This window comes from Ischnura elegans, chromosome 1 (genome assembly GCF_921293095.1).
Source record: "Ischnura elegans chromosome 1, ioIscEleg1.1, whole genome shotgun sequence".
NCBI lineage: Eukaryota > Metazoa > Arthropoda > Insecta > Odonata > Coenagrionidae > Ischnura > Ischnura elegans.
The window spans coordinates 163,237,853-163,264,544 of record NC_060246.1 but is presented as its reverse complement, the minus strand read 5'-3'; the positions used below and the strand labels follow the sequence as shown (position 1 = coordinate 163,264,544).

The 26,692-nt window shown below is 39.2% G+C and overlaps 1 protein-coding gene across 1 annotated transcript; it reads right to left on the bottom strand.

Moving 5' to 3' along the window:
• Positions 1–3,058: 3,058 nt before the first annotated feature.
• Positions 3,059–18,648, bottom strand: LOC124172926 (nucleoporin Nup35). The gene is made up of 8 exons (XM_046552448.1): positions 18,508–18,648; positions 18,191–18,400; positions 15,320–15,456; positions 13,223–13,459; positions 11,950–12,262; positions 10,587–10,721; positions 5,751–5,846; positions 3,059–3,326 (listed from the first exon to the last, which is right to left on the bottom strand). Exons 2-8 carry the CDS (start codon positions 18,299–18,301, stop codon positions 3,255–3,257), a joined length of 1,101 nt encoding a protein of 366 aa, XP_046408404.1. The 5' UTR covers positions 18,302–18,400; positions 18,508–18,648; the 3' UTR covers positions 3,059–3,254.
• Between the last annotated feature and the right edge of the window lie 8,044 nt (positions 18,649–26,692).

The following is a 26,692-nucleotide window of genomic DNA, read 5'->3' as shown; positions in this document are numbered from 1 at the left end:
GCCCTCTACCATCATTCCCCCCCCCAGGTATCCAATTTACACTATATAGAATATAAGTGATTGAACGAACTAGGGCCGTGAAACAGCTCACGACAGTGACCCACTCACACAAAAGAAATAGAGAAAATAATAAAATTAAGAGAAACGCGCTCTCACTCACGCACCTCGTGGATTTGCTCCAAGGAACAAAGCTCCTTTCCAAGGAACATGGCTAAGTTCTAACAACACGTTTCTCAAATTTTGGCAGGTTTGAGATAGGTATCTTAAACAAAGTGTAATAACATTAAAAAAATGAAATTCAAGCAAAAAAGAAACTCTTAGTTTGGAAATGAGTGCTTCTTTTTCAGTTCTATGAACTTTCGGTTTTTAATTTCAGTGTACAAGGAGAAGTAATTAATTGTTTTTTTGCTCTCCTGAAAAATTGCTATTTTTGAGATACCTATTGTTAGAACTTAGCCATCGATATGGTGAACGAAATTTAGTATCCTTCCCACTCACCCCTTCTACACCCTCCTTCCTTGCACACTGATAAGAAAAAAACCCTATGCCTCCCCTAACACCTCAGATGACTATGTTTTTACGGACGCGCCCTCTTCCCGTGGGTTCTTGAAATCTCTGGAAGTAATTTAGTGTGTGCCTCTGTCTTCTTTGCATCTGTACCGAACGATAACGTGTCCCGTCAAAACCTAGGTCGTACATAAAATATTTACGTGGAACTACAAAGTTTTCTTTACTTTTCATTATGTCAAGTAGATTCCATAAAGTCATGCTTGAAACAAATAGGTATTTCCTTCCTGATCCTCATCGAATCAATGGTGGAATGGAAAAATGCATTTCACTGTGGCAATAAGGAACATCAGTTTGGATCACGACATTGAAGGAACACATACAGTAAATTCTCAGTGAATTACCCTATTTACTTCTAGGGCAGTTGGGTCCAGATTTTATCGCAACTAATCAGTTTTTTTTTGATAAGCTATGTACAATTTTTCTGCCATCATTGAGTACTCCGACTTCTTTCAGAATTCCAAGCGTTGAATTACATCCCACATCAACAAAGGCCTCCTCCAAGTCGACAAATGCTCTTAACGTGTTTGTTCTTCCCCATTCTCATCTGTCTGAGCAGCCTAAGGGCCAAAATTGTTTCCTTTGTGCTCTCACTTTTCCTGAATCTGAATTGGTCCTCATGCAAGAATTCTTATACTGTGTACTCTCTTCTTCTGCAGATGATTTCTTGCCTCCATTTTCGACGCATGTGTCATCAGATTTTTGGTCCTAATTTCCTCACTTTTTTCTGCTCTCCTCTATTTGGGAATAGGAATGATGATGATCTTCTCAAAGTCACTTGGTATTTCTCCTATGAATACATTTTGCAGATGGTTTGGTGAAGCTGAGTAAAAGCCTCCTGCTCTGCTGAAATATAATCTATTCCTGGAGCTTTATTCCTCTGCAGGTCTCTTAATGCTACGTTTAAGTCTTACGTATCTTACGATGCCGGCTCCCATGTCATCTTTTTCTGCCTCACTTTAATCACGGATAATTTTTTTGCTGAGTTTACATCCGTTGTATAACTTTTCCAAGTACATATTCTTCGCTATGTCTTCATTTTGAATCAATATTTTCCATCCATATGCATGGTAAATGGTATTGCATATTATACTCTAATCCTCTAAATGGTTAGTCTCGATTCTATAGGCAGCTTCCACTTTCCCCTGTACAAGTTTATTTTGCACATACTCACATAGGTTCATCATTTATGCATCTCTAGCTTTCCTCACTTTACTTCCCTTTCTCTAGTAGCAGGTCTGTCCTTCCTCAGTTTTCTCATTCTTGTTCTTTATCCATTCATCAATGATGTCTAGGACTTCATCCATGATCCATGGCTTTTTCTCATAAACTTTTCTTCTCCTTGAGATGTCTCATGCGGCCTCCTGAAGTCCACATTTAATATTTTTCCAGCTATCCAGTGATTTCTCAAGCTCAGCTTATCTTATTTTGCTCTCCACTACTTTTTGAAATGCACATTTTTCTTTCTGACTCCTTTGTTTCTCTACTTGCCATGTTTTCTTCATTGATATCTTTAATTTCAGATGGTATTTCATCATCACATCAAATTATGGTTGCTGTCAATATCTGCCTCCAGTTAACTTTAGTTGTCCTTTTTCTTATTTCTAATACTCTGCTGCAATCAAATATAGTCACGTTGAAATCTTCTTTTGTCTCCTAGTATTTTCCATGCACACCTTTGCATGTGATTCTTAAACAGTATGTTTGCAACCACTAAATTCTGTTCTGTGCAGAATTACAGGAGCCAATCTCCTCTTACTATTCAATTTCCTAATCCATAATTTTTCAGTTGTTACTCCATCCTGGCCTTTGCCAACAACAGCTTTTCAATCACCTAAAAAAAATTTTCTTACACCGTACCTGTTTGATTACTTCCATGATATCTTTGTACATGTCTTCTTCATCCTTGTGATTTAACAAAGACATTTAAACCTGTACCACTACTGTATTTACCGTTTTAGTCTCTATCTTTACCATAGCTGTCCTTCCAGTGTACTGCAGGAAACTTTTCACATGCATTACGGAGCTCGGCAGTGGCAAACCGAGTTGTTTCTAGGATGAGCAGTTGCCACAAGAGAAGAGACCACTTTGACAGTGATCAATGAGAGAATGATGAAGAGAGACACTTGAATGACCAGATGAATCCTTCAGACCATTTTGAATGCCTCACTCCAACATAATATGCCTGTGAGGTGCAGATTTAATTCTGTTAGAGCGAAATAAGGAGGAAAACTTAGCAAGTAAAATCAAGCGCTCACCGCAGGTATGCTCGTTGGACTTGCAATTTACAAATGAAGAACAATGCAAATCATGAACAGTGCAAAATCAATGCTTAACTCATTCACCCACATTCTGCACAGAAGGAGATAGGAGAAATAAAATCATCAATTACTATCCATTCGTAATTGAAGTATCATCGAAGAAGAGGAATGTTGGATCATTTTAGAATGTCAGATGCAACTCTTGCAGGATTAAACGAAACAAATCATGATAATGTTGCAATGCATAACAAATATATTTTAATTTACTTTAGCAAAGTCTTTCCATAATTACAGTACGTAAAGAGGGATTTCAGTAAAAAATTGCAGGAAAAATTCACATAAAAACAGCGTAACTAGTTGATTGTCTTTGGAAGTTTACCACTTGATGACCACCAGAAAATAGGCACATAAAGATGCAATGGTTCTTCACTGTCCAAACAAAAAGTCAATGGTTTTTGAAAGCAGTCCACTGGGTTTAGCAGATCCATCCGTGTGAAGCTGTTGATGAAAGAGATAGGAAGGAATCTTACTGAGTGAGTGCACATATCGTCACTACGACTGCATCAGACAAACATCATACATACATGTCATCGCCCATTCACCCAACAGATATATGTACTTAGCAAGCATTACATATTTGATTTCCATCTATTGATCTGTATGAACATCAAATTGCCACAACATGTAAACATATAATTAACACGAACGATTGGCTAAATTTATGTACACACATACCACATAATAAGATGCCATATAGATATATTTAGTTAAATTAGGAAGACTATATATTTGAAGCTTATTCTTAACATAATTCTACATTACTTCTTCATGAGACTACAAATTGGTGGGTTCACCTTTCGAGTTAAAACGCTTGATCCACAAATGGGTGGACACACAGCAGAAAATGTTGTTGTAAGAGTGTGCACATTTTGACTTTATATTTGCATATATTACACTTAAATAATTGGAAAAGTAATTTGCATAAAAATGTGCTTGATGAAATGCACAGGTGGATCACAATCCTGATACACAGGTAACATGCTGAGGCACTGGCTCTGAGACTCTTTCACCATTGAGCGCACACGAGAAGGAAGGAGGAATGTGCTTCCCGAGACTGTGAGGTCGACGACCCCTCCCAAGGGGGAGGCATGGGTACAAAAGGGATGAAAGAATGCCATGCTGTCGTCAGGGCGATCATGAGAAAAACCAGATTTGAGAAAGCAAAGATCGTCCTAAATCTGGTGTCCCACGGTCACATTTGCATCAAAATATTTGTATCAAATTTTGATCCAACTGACGCGCACTGTCTCCCACAGTCAAAATTTCATCCAACTAGCTTTGGACCATACTTAGTTTGGTCCAAATGGATAGGACAGGTTCTAAAATTTCATCCAATTGGATGAAACCAACCAATCACGGGGCCTTTGACAAAAATCATCGCCGAGTGCTGACACACAGGTTAAAATTATTTATCCTCTGCATGAGCATTATAACTAATAAATATAAATTTTCTGGATACAAGAATAAACTTTGTTGTATTCCACACAGTATGCATTAAAAACCCAACTGGTTTCGTCCTTTTCAGGTCATTATCATTATTGAAACCTGAAAAGGTCGAAACCAGTTGAGTTTTTTCATAAATACTGTGGAATACTACTAAAAGGTTTAGTTTTGAATCTATAATGTCACCATACCACGAAGTAACTCACAAGACATGATTTCAAATGTATATATATATACATATATATATGTTCATGATCATCTATTTCATCGTCTGGTGTGGTCATAAAAGTAAAAATGAGAAAAATTGGTCTCGAGAGGCGATGAAAACTCTCAACTAGGAAATTCGTAATAATGAGTTCATGTTTAATCAGAAGGAAGCGATCTATTACAATCGCAATACATGGGAGTGTTTTGGAAAGAATTAAAGATTTACTTAAGGTATCGAGGCCGAATTCTACAGGTAACTTTGTGGAGGGCATGAGATTCTGAGCGAGCAAGCGGCTGTAGAAATGACTACCTGTGAAACACTACAGCTGTCCATTTTGATCACTATTATTATAGGACAAGGACTTTATTTCAGCAAGTGCTACATTAGGAGAGAATAAAATGTGATTTCAATGCACGTTTGGAGCACTATTCATAACATCATCTCAACTACAATGTCCATCACTTATTAATAACATTTTCCTGGAGGGAATGAACTGCCTCATGTTTGTATCCTGGCATTTAATTCTGCCCTCAACCTTGCTGATAAGGGACATGAAAATATCTTCGCTTATTGCCAATTAATGTCAATAATTTACGGGAACATTGGCAACCAATTCCTTCTCCAACATACTTAGCACTCCTATTCCAACGCTTTCATGGAATCCCCTTTCTGGCAAAGTCCAACACTCCCTCCGTTTTCTTTCTTTCGCCCAATTAATGTTCAAGAGGTCTGCTCAGACAATTTCGACTGCTAAAAATGACAGAGTCCCCTACTTCACAGGCTTCCACATTTGTTTACATCACCTTTCGTTTGTTTTCTATCTTTTTGGTCCAAATGAGATGCACTGTGGGAGACCCCATTCCTGTAGCATACAAATTTTTGGACCAAATGCGTTTGCATCAAAATTTTTGGTCCAAACATTTTTTTTGCAAATTTGACCCTAGGACACTGGCTTAAAAGAGGGACGAATGTGTTCAGAGACAGAACATCCAGACGCTAATTTAAGTTAGGGGGAAGTAATGATACATATCTCCAAAACCAGATCTGGAGATATTTTTCCACCTAACTTACTTATAATTAGCATTTGGAGTTTACTCTTTGGAGTCGTTCACTTTAGTCAATGAGCAGCTGAGTATAATGAGAAGGATAATCCAGAGATTGATCTCTAGATGGCACAGTTGAGGGTGAGGGAGCATGGGGGAGGCACTCACTTGGCTCTGAGGAGACGAGACGGTTTTCATCAGGGGTCGGATGGCACCAGGGGGCGAGGGGCTGCTGCAACTCGATGCGCTCCTAGCCTTTGGAGACTGAGAAGAGGAAAGAATCATGTAGGGCACCAAAAAACATCTTAACAACTGACAAAAATTGTTTAAAACCACATAAAGCCAACTTAAAATTAAATGTACACAGATAAACTTAGTTTTTTAATATCACCAGTATTTATACTTAGTAGGTAAATATGTATTATCTGTTTTGCTGTGCGTTACATCTACTATTCAATTTACAACGCATTTCTTACTATGAAGTGCAAATAATTACAGGTCACTTCAGAATAATTTTCAAAACTGAAGGCTTTATATTTTGATTGAAATGTGTAGTTTATGTTGCAGTTGTTTAAAGGAAGGTAAATCCATTATATTTTTCCCAGTAAATTATCAGAGTTTAGAGTGCTTATAGGAGTAAACTGAGACGAAATCAGGAATTTAAGAGCAATTGGAGTACTTTTTAGAAAGAATTGGGGGTTAGTTTTCAGCTATTTATATAGATTACCTATGCCCCAACAAGCCATTTTACGAGCATATTGGTACATCACACTCATTTTTTATTAATAATAATAAAACCTAATGCACTAATGCAATCTAATTCCGACTAAAATGGCAAATAGAATGACCAATGAATTGTTTTCCTGGTTTGATACAACAACCTAGCACACCAAGATAAAAACAACATTTTTATAATTTGCTCACCAAAACTTACTCAGTGAATTGAAGTATTACTGTAATAATATGGTCCATTTTTAACCTCTAACATCTGAAGCAGGAAATTAGCACCATTCGTTTCAAATAAACTAGCACCTTTGTATTTTTCTGAATTGCATGAAGGTAGATAGGCTGGAGGTGGTATATTCAAACCAGAAGTTACCTAAGTAAGACTTAAACCCACGAATGTTCTGCTTTGAGCTGATTATGGTGGCCCTGTGGCATTTAATGTCCAGCAGTTGCACAATCTTTTCATTGAAAGCTGATGTTGGCAAAATTTCATGCGTACAAACTGTAGGTCAAAGATGGAATGGCTACACAAGATGCAAATAACAGTATTCCTGGGGTATTTTTTACTATAAAATACTGCTCCACTAAATTTAAGCAATACATAATCTTCACGATCACTTCCTCTAAAGTATGTAGTTGAATTTGTAGTCATTAATCATTTTATGGGCCTCTGAAAATGGCTTAAAAGGGCCGAGAGTACACAGATTGCCAAACCCTGGTCTAAAGACATAAATAAAGAATCAATTGGAGAGGAGGGAACCTGTGCAGCTCAAGTGTGACATGGGTAATAAATTTAAATACCAGATGTAAGACAAAGTGAATAAATACACCTCAAAGCACTTTCCTTGCAGGTTATTCTACTAAGATCAACTGTTGGCTATTCCACAGTTTCAAATGTTCACGGAAGAAATTTAAAAGACATAGTGGAGCGTGCAGTTGTTGAGTAAATTAAAATTGGAGAGTACAACAGACTCCCAAATATCTGGCTGTAGTTTATCCGTGTTGCGGATTATCCGTGCTTGATTTTCACTCTCGCTCAGTTTTTTCAGTGATCTTAAAAAAAAATTAAATCGTATGCAAAATCATCGGAATTACGGCATTAATATGAGGATACACCGGGCTTATTATATCAGTTAAAATCCCCTTCGTAAAACGGGAGGGATCGCGTGCTAGCTGCATTCACAAGAGCACCGTGTTCCTGTTTTCAAAGCCTCGCAGTGCACGACCACGCTCCGTGATCACTGATAAAATTCCAGGTTAATATTACAAGATTACTGCGATAGATAAGAATTTTTAAACACCCAAAATTACTTCAATACTTTTAAATAATACATATTTCATTTACATATTTACTAGGAAAAGGAATAATTAGTTAGCACACGTTGTATTTAAAATTAATCAATATCTACTAGCCAAGACAGGGTTCCCATGCTAACTAAATTATGATGTTCACGGTTTTTTCCAGGTTTTCACGGTCTAAATGTCGTCAAATTCACGGTCTGCGGATAAGGCATTTTGGACAGAAATATTGATCAGGTAACAATCAGCTGAAAATTAACAAAAAAATTAACTTACTCAACAGACGCCGTGAATGCAAGCGCAGCAATGAAAGTGCTATCTCTTATGACGTCACCTATCGTTAGCAAAATGCAGGGCCGGCTAAAGGTTGTGAGTGGGACAATGGAAGGAGGCAGGGAAGTGAAGAAGTGTCTGATTTTTCGCCAGGGTTAATCAACACTTTACCGGTTATCGGTCTTCCATTCACAGGCTTAAGGTCAATGTGTCGCCATGGCTCACGGACTAATAATTGCACTTCAAATAAATGTGTGTAGGTAATGCATGGACAGTGTCTGCACGTGACTCGGCCTTGAAACATGATCGAAATATCGATTTTTCTTTTGATCCGTCAATCGTAGGTCTACAATCAAGTTTGAGAGATGTTTTAAGGTTTTATGACAAAATTTACGGCTATTTCCAGGTTTTTCTTTTCACGGTAAGACTAAATTCACGGTTTTAAGGTTTTCACAGTTGAGTTGGAACCCTGTAAGATGTAGCTTCCGCCTCAGTTGTAGATGTTGACATCACCTGGCATACAATTCTTAGTGCTTTTGAATCCTACTTTTTAAGTTAAGAGTGCCAGACTTTTCCATTCTGTTGTCTTGTCTGAAATTCCACGTTTCGATACGGCTGCAAAAATTCTTCTAAGATACTGCAAAATTGGCAAAATTTTAAGTGAAATATGGATTTGAAATAAAAGATTTTGAAATTCCCAATTGTAGCGAAAATTCACGCATAATTCCAGGGACTAAAAATTCACGCATTTTATGAATCTTCCCAAGAGGTTGAACAACAATTGAAATCGGGGGAGTCTCCGTGCTGTAGGATAATAACCATGTCAAATTAACTCTTTCTTGCACATTTCACAAAATCACCAACTGCCCCCCCTCGACCCTTCAACAGCCCTCAGCCCATGCTCTCAGATGTTTTTTTTCCATTCCAAGACCACACATACCATAAATCATTAGCTACAAAGGAAAATATCGAGTTACATGGGAACAATGGAAACGCGTTTCATCCCTACCCCATATCTCATCAAGTGACCTTTTATGGCCTACCAGCTTCAGTTCTCCATTTCTGAAGGCCAAATGTTAGGTGAGTCAGCTACTGGGCCCGAATATGTCTCGATAGCTTTTGGCAATTGGATGACATGCACAAGGTTCCAAATGGAATGTGACCAAACACAACGCATATCTGGCAGTCTTTAACTTTTTAAGCTCTTATTAATTAAAAAACAGCTTTATAGTTATAACTAGGCTATACCAATATTCAACATAGTCCAAACAGCAAAGATTTCAAAGAAACAGCGTAGTATAATTTTAATAATAATTTCGTCTTTATTTTTCAAGTGAATTCAGGACAACATTGTCCTCTCTTACAACTAACTTGATTGACAATCACAAACATCCATGCCCTGGATGGTGGTCAATCCACCCAGGCAGGAATCGAACCCGCGACCTCTAGGTTAGCAGTCATAGACTTTACCCTGGCAACACCGAGGCCGGCAAAGCATGTATGCATGAGCACACTTAAACAAGACAAGAGGGACTGGAAACACAAACACACTAAGTCACATAGCATGTCTGCCTTTGCTTTGAAGGCAAAGACGTCACATGCAAGTGTTCATCCCTTGCTCCCTCATCGCATGAAAGACAGAGGGCGCTTTGCGCTCCGGCCCCTCCACCTCTCCTTTACGCACTTCTGCTGCCCACCCCTTCCCCTTGCTGAGCCATCGTCTCGTTCTGTTCCTGCATGCACCTTGCTGCATGTGAAGTCAATGCTGATCGAAACATTGTTAATTGTGCAGTTGCAATTCAATGTCATGATATACTGATAAAAAAAGTGTCTTTCATAGAATGGAAACATTTTTACTGAGACAAAGAGATCTCAATGTACGCCATGAGCATGGACAGTGGCGTGACACTATCTCGATGAAGTGCAAAATCCACCTTACGACTATTGAAGCACATGCGAGTGAAATACAAGTCAGTGGGTATGCTATGGGAAAGAGGCAAAATTCAGGGGAAACGTGTGTGAGGAAAATTTCAATCCAGTTGATAATTTATCTACAGATTGAAACCTATTTTCATTTCCAAATGCAAGTGCAACCGTTAATATCCAGAGCATGTAAAGATATTAGTGTTAAAAAAAAATAACTTTGAAGCTTATAAAAATGATTTTTAATCAGTATAAATATTAAAATGTGTATGACAATCAAAATAGCATTCCTTTGATTCTATGGACCCAGAAGAAACTTGAATAGTCACTTCATTTTATAGCAGGCAATTAAATTTGGATCCGAAAATATCCGAACATCTGACTTTGGAAATCTAGGATCCGATACAAATTTGGTTCTGAAAAAAAGTCTGGATCCCTCCATCCCTACTATACTATACATGTATACATATTAGCCTACCCAAATATTCAGGAGTGTTGAAAAATGTTAACAAATTACTACTTCCTTGAAAGGAGAACACTACAATGCTGTTATTTTGCCCCATTGTGGCACCAATTTGAATTTTGGCCAGGAGATGTTGACCCTTTGATATAACCTCCCCTCCCAGCATGAGGAGCAAAACATCCAGCAAAAATGACTTGGACGCAGCATTTCCCAAAAGGAACACAAATAAACGACACACAATGTTGAACGCAAGGATGTGTCCAAGAAGGCATGTTTCATTCACCCTGACAGCAAGCGAGCTGCGTTGCCATGGCACTCACCTCTTTCCACGAAGACGATTGGTCGAGGCCAAGGGGGCGCATCCCGCTGAGTGAGCCATCCGATGTCCTCTGGTGCAACGAAGGGAAGCTCACCTCAGGTCCCGGAACATTCTCCTTTTGACTGCTTAGGATTTCCTGCAGGCAAACAAAGACATAGGCACTCCATCAACACACGCACACACCGTCTGTGGTGACAAGATATACATACATCATCTCAGGTGCAAAAGGTTATGTACACATGTATGTGCAGGCAGTAGGGGAGGTGAGCCACTAAGAAAATAGTGGAGACATTGGTGTCAACGGCTTTCAGGAGCAGCCGCATATTGCGCTTTGTCATGTGACCTGCAACGGCTGCGAAAGCTCGCATGACAAGGGCAATACGTGGCTGCTCCTATAATCCGTTGACACCAATGATCTCACTGCGAAAGTCTACGCTTCAAAAAATAGTGGAGAAAATCACTTATTCCTATGTGTAGAAAATCCACAACATATCCCCTTAATTTAAATCAGGAAGCTGACATTTTTTAAGAGTTTATACATGAGTTATGTTACATTCTAGTTTGACAACTGTATCGAAGGTTCAAACTCCCTTTCACTTTACTACACATAACTTCAATAAAGTATTAATGCTACTTATTCATAATGACAGGTAATTAAGTGATGGTATTAAAAAGAAATGATGGCTCAAGACCATACAAAAGGCTGAATCAGTGTACCTTCAAAATAATATTTCGAAGCAAAGTAAGCGAGAGGGAGTTTAATTTCTCTTCTCCACTTAAGTTGATAAAATAAGATAGACAACCAAATTTGAGGAACAGAGCACAACCTGTCATCAGAACATAATGTTAACTTCTACGCTTGACCACATAAATTTGAAATTCCCCCACCCATTAGTAATTTTCTTACCTAATAATTTCTCAAAAAAGTGGCTGTTCTTAAGTGCATTACATATATATTTTGAGTTCAATGAATTATCTCTTCTAGTTTTGCTTTTACAACTTTAAAAATATACACTAATCAATTCTTACATATCATTTAATAAAAATAAGTTGGATGTTTTGTAGTGGACAATGAGTAAAAAATGAAATCCACTATCGCATGTGGAAAAGAAAAGGTAATGCCTGAGCGTCCACTGTCGCACCAAGGTGTCCCGCACCAACACTTCTCACGCAAAGATGGTCGGCAACAAGGTGGCTATGCTGAGATAACGGCACCAAAATGTCCCATTCCCTGAATATCTGTAGATGTGCAACAATGATAAAATTGGAACTAACAAGGTGTTCTTTCACGCATGGGTGAGTGGCCACGGCTATCTCTCATGGTGAGACGCCCTCTTGGGGTTGAGGAGCGAGACACTACTTACAGGATCTTGGCAAGGCACCACGCCCACCATCATGCAGCCCCCAAACACTTTGCCGTTCTTCCCGAGTGCCCTCCGCGCTTCACGAGGCGAGCGGAAGCGCAGGTGCAGCCAATTGCACTTTCCCCCAGCGCCACGCTGCTCCACAATGGTGCCACAGTGCACAAAGTGCGCAAGCACATCATTCACGGCGTGAGGCGCAAATCCAAAGACGGTGACCCACGAGCTGCTGGGCGGAGCCTCACCAGCGGCCAGCCCACGCTCCTTGCCACTCGACGACGCTGCCAGGGACACTGACGCCTTCTCCTGCCCCTCACTGCAACAACAAAAATCAACACTCAGGAGAGACGCAACGACATTTCAAATCAGCATTCATTTGATGTGTTGGAGAGCAATAGAGGGAGAGACAAGTATGAATGCACAGCCGTGAGGAAGGATAGAAGCATGTGGATGAGAGAGCCAGCAAGTTTGATTGGGCTACCGTATCTAATTGTGTGAAAAATCCACAGAGAAAAAATCATCTGCCTTGACCGGGATTCGAACCCTTGGATTTCCGGCCGAGTGCTTTAGCCAAAAAAGCTACCGAGGCGTCATTCTTCCCTGTGGAAATTTGTGGACTATACCGGACAAGGTGGTATGGACTGCTGAGCATATTATGCGACTAGCAGTCCAAGTCGTGCGCATGGCACCACAGCCGGAGAGCAAAGCCGGAACTTTGAACACGAAGAGGTGTTTGCTCTAGACTTATTTAAACATACTGGGACTAGCCACGGTGATAACTTTTGCGGAGTCACCAGCAATGCACAAATTGTGCGAAAAATCCACAGAGGAAAAATCATTTGCCTTGACTGGGATTCGAACCCGGATCCCTCGATTTCCAGCCTCAATTTTTCGCACAATTTGTGCATTGTGGGTGACTCCGTAAAAGTTATCACCGTGGCTAGTCACTGTATACTTAAATACTGTATCTATATTTAAAATTCCTTTTAATTTGTAATGAAAAACTTGAATACAATTCAATCTTAAAATGGCATAACACCTCCACCTAACAGGTTTCCCATCCACAATAGCAGTTGAGAACAATTTACAATGCATGCACTAGATGCGACACTTACTAGGCCAGATCTTCAATTTTCACAGCTGAAAGTTTAATGCATTGAAAATAGAGCAAATAATTCAAATAGTTTTACAGTAGAAATTACCAGTGGCATAGTCTACAAGGGTAATCCCTACTACTGGAATAACCATTTCAAACATTACAACACACTTTGCTCACCTCCCGAATAGCACAGCATCTTGCTGACTGTTGTCCATGCCAAGCACAGGTGACGTCAACATGCTAGGGTGATTGGAAGGCAGCAATCTTGAATTTGACATTTCCGATGCTAACGAATACGAAGCACTGCTGTTGAGGAGAGAGGCAGTGGAGGCGGAGGGCAGGGGGCTGAGCGTGTCGAACAGTCCAAGCGTGGGGGGTCCAAAGTCCGAGGTGGCCTTCTCGGGCGATGTCACGCTGGATGAAACACACAGAGGCAGTGAGAATGCAAAATGGTCAACCTATAAAACTAACATGTCATCCTAACTACAGGTTGTCATGGCTGAGGATTTTAAGATGTCCAGGTGGCATTATCAGTGTTTTTATAGGTTTCAAATGCTATTTTACAAAAGGAAGGTAGATTTTGGATTTTCTTATCTGTATTCATAAAAATATAGAATACTGAAAGGACAAAATGCTATAAAATATCAATAAATATAAAAGAAATAAAAACAAAAGAAAGTAATACAAAGTGTTGTTTCATCGGTCATCACTCATTAGTTTTATATCGGTGTTATCTAATACTAAACCAGGAGTTTGCTTGAGGTACAGTAAGAAAACTTGACTGTTCTGTACGACCATCATCAACATCCAAAGCATCACGATTAGGAAACTCCCATTCCACAGGTTGTTGAAAATAGGTCGTGAAATGAGAGTTTACAAGCAAAAAGGCAAAAATACATACATACTGCAATTGGTGTGACATATGTAGTTTGTTTGTAAAAACGAATTCCCTTTCTTAAAAAAAGGCTCTCATTGAAAACGCAATTCTATGTTACTTGAAGGGAATAACTCAGGAGTTATAGTCGATCATTTCCCTTGGATTTCCGTATTCAGACAGTAAATTACGGTTAAAATGTTGTTGTGAATAATGTATTCGTGTCAGGGGTCTGAAATTTTGATTTAAGCGTCATTGCCTCTGTTTTAATTTGAAATAAAAATATCCTAAAATTATTAGATATTTAGCAAATTCCTGACTCTTAAGAAGTAAGACCTGAAGTCATGACCAATTTTATTTCAAAAACGTTAGAAACTATTTCAAAGATTTCTCTAGGAATTTTGTGATGAGCTACTCCAATGGTTTGGCAATACATAACACCATACATTCAGAGGAAAATTAATTAGATCTCTTACTGCTGTTTCATTCACAACAAGACACACAGGGAGTCAAATTTATGGATTGCGTATCACAAGCTAGATTACAATAGGTGTATAGGCCCTTTAATTTTTAAAACTTCTGCCGGAATACAGATAAAGTTTGTTTGCCAAATAGATCCCACTTGAAAACAGAGTACATACATATGCATTACTCACAAAAAGCCCAAAAGAAACTTGTCAAACCAAAAGAGAGAAGTTTATTAACCAATTACTATATATGTATATCGTTAATAAATTTTTGCACTAACATGTGAACAGCAGACTATTTAATTAACTGCAGGCTGAATTACATCATTCAAAAGTCATTTAATAAAGTTAGCGATGCATAACTTTGATATCAGTCTGTTATTTCCACAGTCTTTCCTTCATTAACTCTTTTTGCTCAGTGAACAAGTAAATACGAACCTTAAGTGACAGCTTTGGTAGAGAGCTATTGGAATAAAATTAATATGCCTAATTGACAACTTTGTCACTTTCCCCAGCCTCCAAGATTTTCTATTGTAGTATTAAAAAAAGCTCAATTGCTTGAATGACATTTTGGGATGAATACCAAATGCAAGTCCTATTTTGGATGAAAATGACACACCTTGACCCCACCACAAATATGAACTAGAGATGTGTGCTCAGATGTACATGCACCATTCAAACGAAAGATAGCGACACATTTGAATAAATAAGAATGAAGTGTTGATTTCACGTCACAGGTTAGCAAACATTTTGTCACCAAATGGGACAATGAAATCCATTACACATTTCTGCAAACAAGGCTAAATTGAACTTTTAAAATGTCATTTTTTCCTAAAAAATATCATATGCGAAGTTAAAAAATGTGAACTTCTGCCCAAAATTTCACAGTTTTGCACCTTTCAACAGATGATGACATATTAAGAGGGAGCATACCTTTGCAATGATCTTGAATTGCCAATTGGCTGAGGCAAGCTGCTCAGGTGGCCAGGTGGCATTGTAAAATTGTTGGCACCGAAAGTGACATGCCGTGGTGTCTGCTGTTGGCGCACATTGGTCCGAGGTGTTGTAACCTGCGACAAAGACAACAATGAGAGAGGTCACGCAGTGAAAACACACATTGGAAAGAGAACATGTCAAGCGACTTGCACCAAATTTTGCTTGTCACACGCTAATGGTGATAGATGCGTAATGTGAGGGTGTTGCATGCATCATTCGCTCCAAATGATGGACAAAAACAACATGCAGAGCAACAGAGTGGGGAGGGAGCAAACAGTCAATAATCTAGCCGATATCACACATTCCACTTCACACGCAACAAGATGGCATTCAAGGTTTAGGCAGGAGAGAAGAATTCCTTCGGTGAACTCAACACACCAACATGGTTAGATTACATTCAAATAATTTTCGACATAATAGCAAATTAAAACTTACGGGCAATTTTCAGTTTACTCATTTTCTAGAATTCCATAAGATAAAGCCTGAAACAGCTCTCCACAATTAGAGACATCTGCGCCATACAATGTGCAGGCAACATATTTAAATCCCTTTTATCCATCTATCAAAGGCAAATTTTATTTCATGCAAAGGGGTACTTCATTTGTCACCTGTTGTCCATTCCCAATGACACCCAAGAGAATAAAAAAATTAAATATTTCCTAAATAATTCTTGAACAATTGATATTATATGCCACCTGACTGATCTGTAAAAGTACCGTGTGAGCATTGACCAAAGAGGACGAACCTAACCTTGTTCACTCATATTCTTGAAATCCCTCACATACACAGCTAGCCTCCATTTCAGTCCCTCCCACGGCAACAGAGGTCACGCAACCGATACAGAGTATCCTCAACAATGCTGGTTTCCCCAATGACCATGCAAATACAGTAGAATCCAGATTTAAGGTTTTTCAAGGGGGGGACAAAATTAAATAAGTCTTGATAAGCGGACAAGTGTTGCTGGCAGGGTGGTACATAAATTCCAGCTATAAGCCATCTTCTGAAAGAGCTCAGGGATGATGGGCTTTCTGTTGTTCACTGATGTACACATTCTAAACGAGGAGAACTTGTACTTCTCATAAAGATGTCCTTTTCTAGTATATCGTTTTATACTAGTTTATCGCTTTTCATTGCACATCATTCAGGATAAAACTCTACTCTGTTGACTTCTTTTAATAGAATGGTTTCTGTGACCAAGCATAGTGATTTCGAATTGATACCATAAACAATGTGGAGTGGGGTGGGGTTGGCCTTAAATCGTCATTTTGGAGCAGACACTTATGGCAGGGATTCCTTGGATAACTGAATTGTCAGATCTCTCCCCGGCTGCCAGTCTTCCTGCTTGTTTTCAACAGCAATCTCTCTTGCTTCCTGTCCTGTCTCTAGATGTAGTGAACTCAAACACCGCAACAGTTTCAGCATTAAATATTTTGATTGAGCTAAGTAATGACTTCATCAGCTGGCATTGATGCATCTCGACAGAATGTAACTTTGATGGGTCTAGTTTTGCTAAGAGCCTTTCCGCCAACGTGAACCATTTTAGTTGGGTGCAATAATGCATCAACAGAGGCTGCTTCCTGCATTCCGATGGTTAATATGGTGCCTAGTTCAATTCTAGTCCTCACTCTGGCACTTTTTATTACTCTACGGTTTACCTTGAAACAGTGGAGGATTTATATGGGGGGCTAATGGGGCTAGCTCCCCCCCCCCCCCATTGAATATCCAATTTACACTAGATAGAATGATAATTTTCAGGGACGCCGGCTTACAAAAAATTTTGGGGGGCCCAAACCGGGGATCTTGCCCCAGGAAATTTTATACGTTATGAGTTTGAAGTTTTTTAAGCATTTCAAAATAGTCATATGATCAACATTAGAACCCTGATAACTTGAATCTCGATATCTGGACACTCCAGGGAAAATCGACAAGCCTGGCACATTTTTTCCTCACACCCATAACGAATTTTTGAGGGGGCTCGGGCCCCCTCAGGCTCCATGGAGTCAGCGCCACTGGTAATTTTGTTCAGACCCGCAATACCGCTGAGAGGTTACCTTCTACTTAGCCCCCCTCCCCCCTTGTCCCTATCCTGGATCCGCCACTGCCTTGAAAGAGGTTGTGTTTTAAGCTAGGATGCTAGCTCTTGAGTTCGTGTATTCATTTCCCTTGTAATTGATTCATTTCTCTCGTCACACAAGTTTCCTGTTTTTGATTGATTACATATCCTAGCTCATTACGAGCTTTAAAATGTCTCCTTGGTTACATGTGATCTACGAGCTTCGACCTGATCGCATTTTAGGCAAGTGCACTTATTTATGCAGGATTGCCCGCGAAAATATCGTCATCAGACATCAAACAACGCGGTGGAAGCCCAGAAAACACAATCGCAGCTTTTATAGAGGTTCACAAAATCTCTGATCTCTAATACGTAACTTATCTGATCTGATCTAAGATCTGGTTACACGGTATAGAGACACACATACGAACGAGTAAAGTCTCTAAAAGCATGGACGCAAAAATGCACCGTGTAACCATCAAACTGGTACGACAGTATAAACCGAAAATATAATCTGTTTTAATTGGGTTCATGCATTGGTTAACGTTCCGTTCCACTAAAATTATTATGTGACGGTGCAGTTAACAAAATTGTAAAGTTTTTTTTGCAAAATACAGGATCAATTAGACTCCCAAGAGTGCTGTGGATGAGTTTCAGAATTATTCAGTCATAACATATATTCACCTCAACGTACCCCGGGATTAACCTGAGTTTAGAGACAATACACTGGTAGACGGCTATTTTGTGGCACTTACGTTGGGCGCGGAATCCCCCATCAAAAAAGATGGCAAAAATGGAGATGTGGTAGGAGATGAGGGAGTTCCCGATGGGCTTCCCACAGGTGAACCAAGTGCCATCGGCTCCATTGTTATTCAGCAAATTCCAAGCGACGACTTATTGCCTTCCTATCTGCAACTTCCTCCTAAAGAATATTTTCGGCAGTAGGGCTATGAAGCCTGACTGGTCTATGAGAGAATCCGATATTTAAAAAAAAGCATTTAAGAAGCATTACATTCACAATAACATAGCTATTTCCCTGAGCCTACGATTCAAAAAAATCGAATATACTCACTAGACGAAGATTACGTATGAGCTAACACCAATAATTCAGCGAGAGAGAATTGTGCTCCAGCAGAATATTTGAAAATTTTCACCAACGTCAACTTGAATTGTCGTTTTGGCTCTCTTTCGCCGTCTCCTAATCAATTGAGCATCGAAATCTACATCACGCATGTTGCGGTATGCTGGCGCTCGCCAGCCGACGAGAACGGGTTTTGTAAAACGGAAATGTAGCACTGACTTGCTTACTAACCGCTAACATAGCGCTAAGCGATACCGCCGAGCTTTCCGAGTGGTGGCAATATGAATACTGGTTGCTCTCGGGAAGATGACAGAAAATCAAGTCATATAATTCTATTGGTTATTTTGGCTTACTTATTGAGATGATCATGCATTTTGATTGTTAGTGCAATCCTTCGGTAGTATAGTGACTCATCTCTACTAGCCAGTTTACGTCACCCCTAAAATTTACTCAAACAAGGCAATATTTTCTCATTTCAGTTCATAGACATTTTTTCATTATTTTCGCTGATTGGCTGACATAATTAATACACTCTAATTCTAATTAACGACTAATCTTGGAAGGAAGAACTTGATTTAATGTGGGCAAAGTAGGAAACTGAGACTGATTTCAGCACGAAATTTCTACGTCACCATTGCTATTCATAGATAGCCGTCTTCGTTTATAGCCACTACTTTTTTGAATGCCGCAAATCATTTCAAAATGTTTATTTCTTGCCTTACCATGGAAATAACTAGTTGTTGCTAAATCAATATTTGTGATACATAAGTGCTGAAAATAAGGCCTTGCTTGGCAAGTAATGGGGTAGTAATATCCTCCAACATAGACGGATCTGGGGGGGAGGCCAAGACGCTTAAAAAAAAGAATTTTAGTATGGTTATCATCACATTCGTTTTGTTTTGTGTATTATGTAGCCTCAATCATTTAATTCCATAATAATAACTTTCACGTTGAAAGAGAATATTTTGAAAAATGATTGTTGTAAGTTGTTTTTAAATCTCAAATATGAGAAGACCATTTGCCTGTGAGACCCTTGTGCCCCCCAACCCCCAGAAAAAATCCTGGATCCGCCGTTTTCATCCACCCATCACGTTTTATATGGCGCTAAATCCTTATTTCACGATCGTTAAATTTTCCAGAATTCCAAATTTAAAAATTTGCAAAGCGTGGAAATTGTGATAAAATGTGCGACTTAAAAATCACAGAAAGCGTATAATCTTTTCATATTTTATTCGAGTTTTACCTTATACACGCTTTCTTATTTAGAATTATATTTGGAAAGTCAGAATGGAGAGAGGTATGGCTCCTTGAAGCCTTCATTTAGAATAAATAGCCCAAAACGGCCGAATTATCTATTTTAGCGTAAAAAATAAACGAATTTATTTTTACTCATCCATTTAACTATCATGGCGAGTTTTATGTCTCCACTCTTTCTTCTTTTGCGCCCTTATTTAGAAATACCCATGCTACATATCATTGGAGCACTACCTCTGCATGTTATCTTTGATTCAAATAATTCCAGTGCTGCTCTAAAATATTTCTCCTTTTAAGTTTATCAAGCAGAATATCTAATATTGGAATGCTTTAATAATTGTTTGCCTTTACAAAAGCTGTCTTTTTATTTACATACGCCTATCATAAATTGACATACTGTATAACTTTGTTTGGAAGTTAATTTTCACCACTCATACTTCGCTTCGCGTTGTTCCCAACATGGCCTTGGGCCCATTTTTTACTTTATAAATATTTCATCAAATCATTGGCGCGCACTGGGGTGATCCACTTTGCTTTCTCCATCATCCTCGGCGGGGTAGTTTCATCGCAGGGTCGATGTCGAGCCTCGACGCGTGGTCGAGCATACGTATCTCGAATGTGGGCGTGGCACTTCTATCGCCGCAAAAAAAGTTACATCACTGAAAATTAAGTATCTGTATAAAATCCTACCGAAGCTGCATAGGGTCGTATCATACATCGCTTCACTCATTATTTATTCAACTGCAACATTGAATCATTGAAAATTGTTTAAACGTAAACGCTTAGCTTCTACGGCCAAAAGAGTGAAGAAGAACACGCGAAAAACTATGAGAACGGAGAAACGGTCGTCTTCTTTATCTCGTCACGGGCAAAATATTTTATTGGTGCTCTTCATTGTATTTTTTATGGGGAGAACGACATCTTTGAATTACAAATAGCTTTTTGAAATTATATTTTACCCATTCTTTGATTTTTTAAATGGCCGATAGGTAGATTTCAATTTCCGATCAACTTAAGGCTGGATGGCGGTAACATACAACAGTGTATCTTTTATTTTGTTTCAATTTCCGAGGTGTAGAAAAGAAAATGAATATTGCAGTTGCGTATGCTACATGTAAAAAATATTTCCAAACTTCTCATAAAATGAAATGTTTATATTGTTCCTCTCACTAAAAATAAACTAAAAATACGAAAATCGTCGTTTCGGTTGAGTGCATTGCCGCGGCGCGATTTTCGTCTTTTTGTTTTTATTTTTTGAACATTTGGGCGATCGCGTGCAAAGAGTAGCACGCGATAGCAAAGTAGTAGTATTTATTGCAAGGACCCTAGTCGGCGCCGGGGTTAGAGCCAATTTATTTATTTATTTTAATAACGAGGTACACATAAAGCAAGACTGCCAATATAAAGTGCACTTATAACAACAAATATTAAATAATTAAATTATTATTATTTACAAATTTAAATAGAATAAAAAAGAAAACAACGAACATTAATCCAGCTATCTAGTCATTTATGCGATAAATATGTTGATGCCAGGTGAGTAAGTGTCAGAGCAAACGGATCAATATCACCGTGGAGAGAATTTATTAGTAAAGAAAGTCTATGGAAAAGTGAGCGCTTAATTACAGATAGCCTGGGTGTAGGAATGTGGAGTAGGAAAGAGGTAGATCGGGTGTGGCGAGAAGGTACTCTAATGTTGAGGAAGGAAACAATGTCAGGACTGTCGAAGTGGGAGTTAAGGGTATTATAAATGAATTTGATGTCTGATTGAAGTCGGAGAAGGGATAGACTAGGGGCGGATAAAGAGGATAAAACTGCACTAGTAGGTGACTCGCGGAGATTTGGGTTTCTAAATTTTACAATTTTTGCAAAAAAAAGTTGTAACACTGTTAAGGGTGGCAAGATTAGTGGGAACAGACATTGACCGAATTGGGGAGCAATTTTCGGAAGACAACATTCCAGTAGACGTGATTTTTCTCGGTTTCAAAAAAGCATTTCATAAAGTGATCCACTGTAAGTTATTTATAAAACTGGAATCTTACAAAATAAAATAAAATAACTTTGTTTTATTCCACACTTCATTTTAAATAGCACGACCCAGGTTTCAGCATCTATGCTGATGATAGCACTAGATCCTGAAACCCGGGTCGTGCTATTTAAAATAAAGTGTGGAATAAAACAAAGTTATTTTATTTTATAATAAAGCAATACCAAAATATAACGCCTGAGACCGTGTCTTATATGGAATCTTACAGCCTAGATGATGATGTCATTTCTTGGATCAATGAACTTGTGGGCGATAGCGCACAGAGAGGTGGTATTAGACGGCGCGGTCTCCAACGAGGTTACATTCACTTGCGGTAACCCTTAGGGTATTCTCTTAGGCCCACTCCAATTCTTTCTTTACATCAACGATATTGGTGAAATAGCCACTGGCGCAGCGAGGGAGGGGTTTTGGGGGTTAAAACCCCCCCAGAGCTCATAGAAATATTTAAGTTTAATCCATTTCACTTAATTGGATTGATACTACTAATAGAATAGTATAAGGATTAATGAAATATCCCACAGAAAGCCGTAAAACTCACCATTTTGAACCGTTTATCTTAAACTTTCGTAATTTATTAATCTCGTACCTACCGCTTATCCTGGTGGGTATTCCATACCCCCACACACTCCGGTATTAGTTGCACCTTAACCCCCCCAGCCTTAATTCCTGGCTGCGCCCCTGGAAATAGTAAACTGTAAAGATAGGGATGAATTAACGAACGACCTTAATGTAAAGCAAAGCATGATGGGAGGCATGACAGCTTTACTTACATTCGAAAAATTGCGTAGTGATGAAATTCTGGAAAAAAACAGCACCTCACAACAGACGAATTTCATCGGGGTACCCAATATTTAATGCACAATCCGTAAAATATTATCATTGTTAAACACACTACCGATCTATCGTGGAATGGACATTGGGAATCTCTTGTCAGACCAAAGATTGAAAAATAGACTTAACCTATTATACAAATTCAAGAGCAGTTCATTTTCCGACGAATTTAGCCATATCTTACGAAAACCCAGCATACTACGGTAAATAAGATCATATGATTAAAATATAAGGGATAGATTCTGGAACAGATAGATCCAGAATGTTGTATTTTCCACGATCGATAAGAGACTATAACGGCAGCATTTAGGACTTACAAATAGGTTAGTTGACATATAGTGTAGCCCAATAAGTTAAACAGCATGTTTTGTATGTTCTAGATTCAAAGGTAGATCAACTTCATGAGCAGATGGCATTTTTGGCCTTTACATGAATGTGGAACTATACTTTGTTTACGGCTTTTTGTGGCCGATTGGGTTGCATGATGAATATTGATCACCCCCTGCCAAACACCCTAGAGGTGGTTCGCAGAGTATTGCTTCGATGTAGATGTAATGCGTCAGAAATTGATTACAGTTTTCACCCGTGGAGGAAGTCTTATTAAACGGCACAATGGTGGGAACGATACACAATAGGGTAGTTTCCTTCATCAAAGAAAACGGAAGGCATTGATTGCGATTCGTTACCCACCAATAGTGTATTCATAATATACAAATTATTTGGTTTTAGAAATCCCAGTTTAGAAGAATGGCAATGGTCAATTTTAACCGCATTTCAAAAAGGCCAGATTGGCGCCCATGCGATGCCACTTAACGCGACGCCACAGGGACCTATATTCTATACGAGTAGATAGGAGTTTTACATCGTCTGAGATTACCAATGCATGCATGAGGCACAGAGCTCAGGGGAATATTCCTTAATAATCACCTATTAAAACTGCCTATGGTCGGAAAGTTTCCTGCGTGTCATAAGGTATTAATGATCCTTATTTGAGCCAAGCGCTACCTGCTAGCAGGGTACTCTGCTACCTGCTAGCAGCCTGCGTCGTATCAGCGCTCAAAGCCTCGCCCCAAAGTCACCTCACACGGCGACATAGGGAACCAGAAATGCGTCACACGGGCTTTTCTCAGCATTCATACTTAGCCTTCGCGTTTTCGCGCGCTTGAAAATGTTCACTTTTCATTTAATCGCGAAAAATAGATATCGTCATTTAATAGTCTAAAAGCGTGAAATACGTACTCCAGGATAATCTTTCTATTTAGGCAATAAAAAAATAAAAGGAAACCACACTATTCACTCAATATGGAACAAGAGACTCCACAAAATTCTGGCATGTTAGGGAGAATTCCTCGGACCAGAGGAAAGCTTCAAAATACGTTACGGATGAATGAAAATTCTGAACATATATACCGATGAGAAATTCCGCTTCCACGGGCGCAAGGCGAAGGATTAGAGGTTACGACTGAACGATTCTCGTGATTCCCGTGATTCTCGTCCTCTCCCCCCACCACCTTCCATCCGAATGATTGAGATATAAAGTGCATAGGTAAAGGAGAAAAGGGTAAAATATCCTCGTTTTGCCCGAAATATCTCCAACTAAACTTTCTCTTGCGCTAGCTGACGGGTAGTTCTACGATGTCTGAGTTCAAGTGTGAAAAGTATAATAGAGGTGGTATTTCGCTCTCGTCCGGCCGCACCTTGAATATGCACTTACTAATCCGTGAGCATAATGACTTAATCTTTTTCTATAAACACTTACAAGCCTTGAATATAATGTATTATTATTAATTCCTTATTAATAATTATTGCTATTTTTTTCAACATACTTACTAATCATAAACTCTCTACGAAGAGAGGTTGACGTTTGATGGCCTTTCCGTCACTTTCCCTCGAGTGTTGAGCACACTGCTTATGGATGCGTATGGAACACCCACCCGTTATGCTCCCGCTGTCTCCTCCTAATCTCGATTATATGCCATGTACTCATTATAAATCTTTGCCTGAAACCTTTCATGTATAAGAGATGGACCCTGTGTGTCACTATCACCATACAATATGGGAGGGAATTTTCAAATTCCTGCGTCAAAATCTCGCGAATGAGTCAATAGTCGTGGTTCGCATCTCTCGTCCCTTTATTTTCACGTGAATGTCCTCGCCGGAAGCATTCAAACGTTGCACATCACCCCCATGCGAGACTTTGGCGCAGTCGTGAGACTCTCAACCGGTTATGGCTTCATGAAAGTCCTCCCTCCCTCGCGTTGCCATCTTCGATGGACCGTAAATATCTAGTACCATAAGCCTCGGTTCAATAGAGTGGATTCCTATTATTTTTTATTGCCTAAATCGAAAGAATATTACTCCTGGAGTACGTATTTCACGATTTCAGATTTTTGAATGACGATAGCTATTTTTAGCGATTAAATGGAAAGTGAAAATTTTCAAGCGTGCGGAAACACGACGGCTAAGTATGGATGATGGGAAAACACCGTGTGACGTCATTCTGGTTCCCGCTGCCGCCGAGTGAGGTAACCTTAGAGCGGGAATATGTGCGCCGCTGCGACGAAGGCTGCTAGCAGGTAGCGCTTGGCTTAAATAAGGATTATTATTCCCCTATCAAACGAAGGAAACATTCCGACCATAGGCAGTTTTAATAGGTGATTATAAAGACATGTTTCCCTGAGCTTTGTGCCTCATGCATGCATTGGTTATCTCAGACGATGTATAACTCCTATCCTCTCGTGTAGAAACTAGGTCCCTGTGACTTCACGTGGAGTGGCATCGCATGGGCGCCAATCTGGCCTTTTTCAAATGCAGTTAAAATTGACCATTGCCATTCGTCTAAACTGGGATTTCTAAAACCAAATAATTTGTATGTTATGAATACACTAATCGCAATCAATGCCTTTCGTTTTCTTTGATGAAGGAAACTACCATGGGAACTAAGAAACCTGGATAGGGTAGTGATCTGAGCAGTGCCTCGCAGAAGCAAAAGATCTAGCATCGATTCCCGGATTCGAGGAATTTTTTGTCATGGCAATTCCGCTATACGTTTTAAGTTAAAATTTCTATTTTTCCACTCAGCAGGCCCTCCAGCCTGTGCTTTCAGTGTACGAGGGTTATTCACTAAGTAATGTTATTCACTAAGCAAATTAAAAAAAAATCCATTGATACACAGATCAATGCCCTTGTCGGTTCTTCACAATTGATGTTTGTTCTCTGCGCTGATGAAGTTTGACACCGATCTAGCAGATAGCAGAACTGTAGTGCAGCGTCAAAATGGCGTCTAAATAAGACTCACGTTTAAATCAGTGTGTTGTTATTGAATTTTTGAGTACAGAAAAAGAAACCGTGGTGAACGTCCATAAACGTTTGTGTGCAGTGTATGGCAACGCCGCAGTTGGTAGGAGTGAAGTTGAGCGATGGACAAAGAATGTTACAGCCTCAAGAGATGCAGAAACAGAGCTCCAGAGAGATCAGCCACGCTCGGCATGACGTCTACAAGACAAGACCTTTTATCACCAGGGAATACATGCTCTCCCAAAATGTTGATGCTAGGCCTTAGAACGTAATGGGTACTACGTAGAAAAATAGGGCATGCACAAGACATGTTGATGCATATTTCCGCCAAATTCTAACTCTTTACAATAAATATGTTCCAAGAAAAAAAAAATAAGGAGCATTACTTATTGAACAAACCCTCGTATTTTAACAGCTTACTTATTTTACCAAATACCTTTTCTAGCTACATACTAAAAATGTATACCGTTCCCTTCTCTCACTACTCATGCACACTGTACTTGCTTACTTGACTTCCTGCTGGACGTATTTACGTAAAATACCAGTCCAAATCTACCTATATGATTTTTCTGACTAAATAGAGAAGAAACCAACAAAGTATTGGAAACTGTGGCTATTCTTCGACGAGGAAAGGCGAACTTTTCACCTTTGGAAGACACGTGGCATGGGCAGAAATATTTACTATCAACTGCGACACCATAATTTATTTACCATACACAGCTAATGCTGCACAAATCATCCAATAAA

Excerpts from the sequence above, each read along its gene's own strand:
- LOC124172926 (XM_046552448.1), bottom strand. The coding sequence starts at position 18,301 with ATGGAGCCGATGGCACTTGGTTCACCTGTGGGAAGCCCATCGGGAACT. Across the intron at positions 15,457-18,190 it reads TGGGGGATTCCGCGCCCAAC|GTTACAACACCTCGGACCAA; the intron begins GTAAGTGCCACA and ends TCTTTGTCGCAG. Across the intron at positions 10,722-11,949 it reads TGGTGCCTTGCCAAGATCCT|GAAATCCTAAGCAGTCAAAA; the intron begins GTAAGTAGTGTC and ends GTTTGCCTGCAG.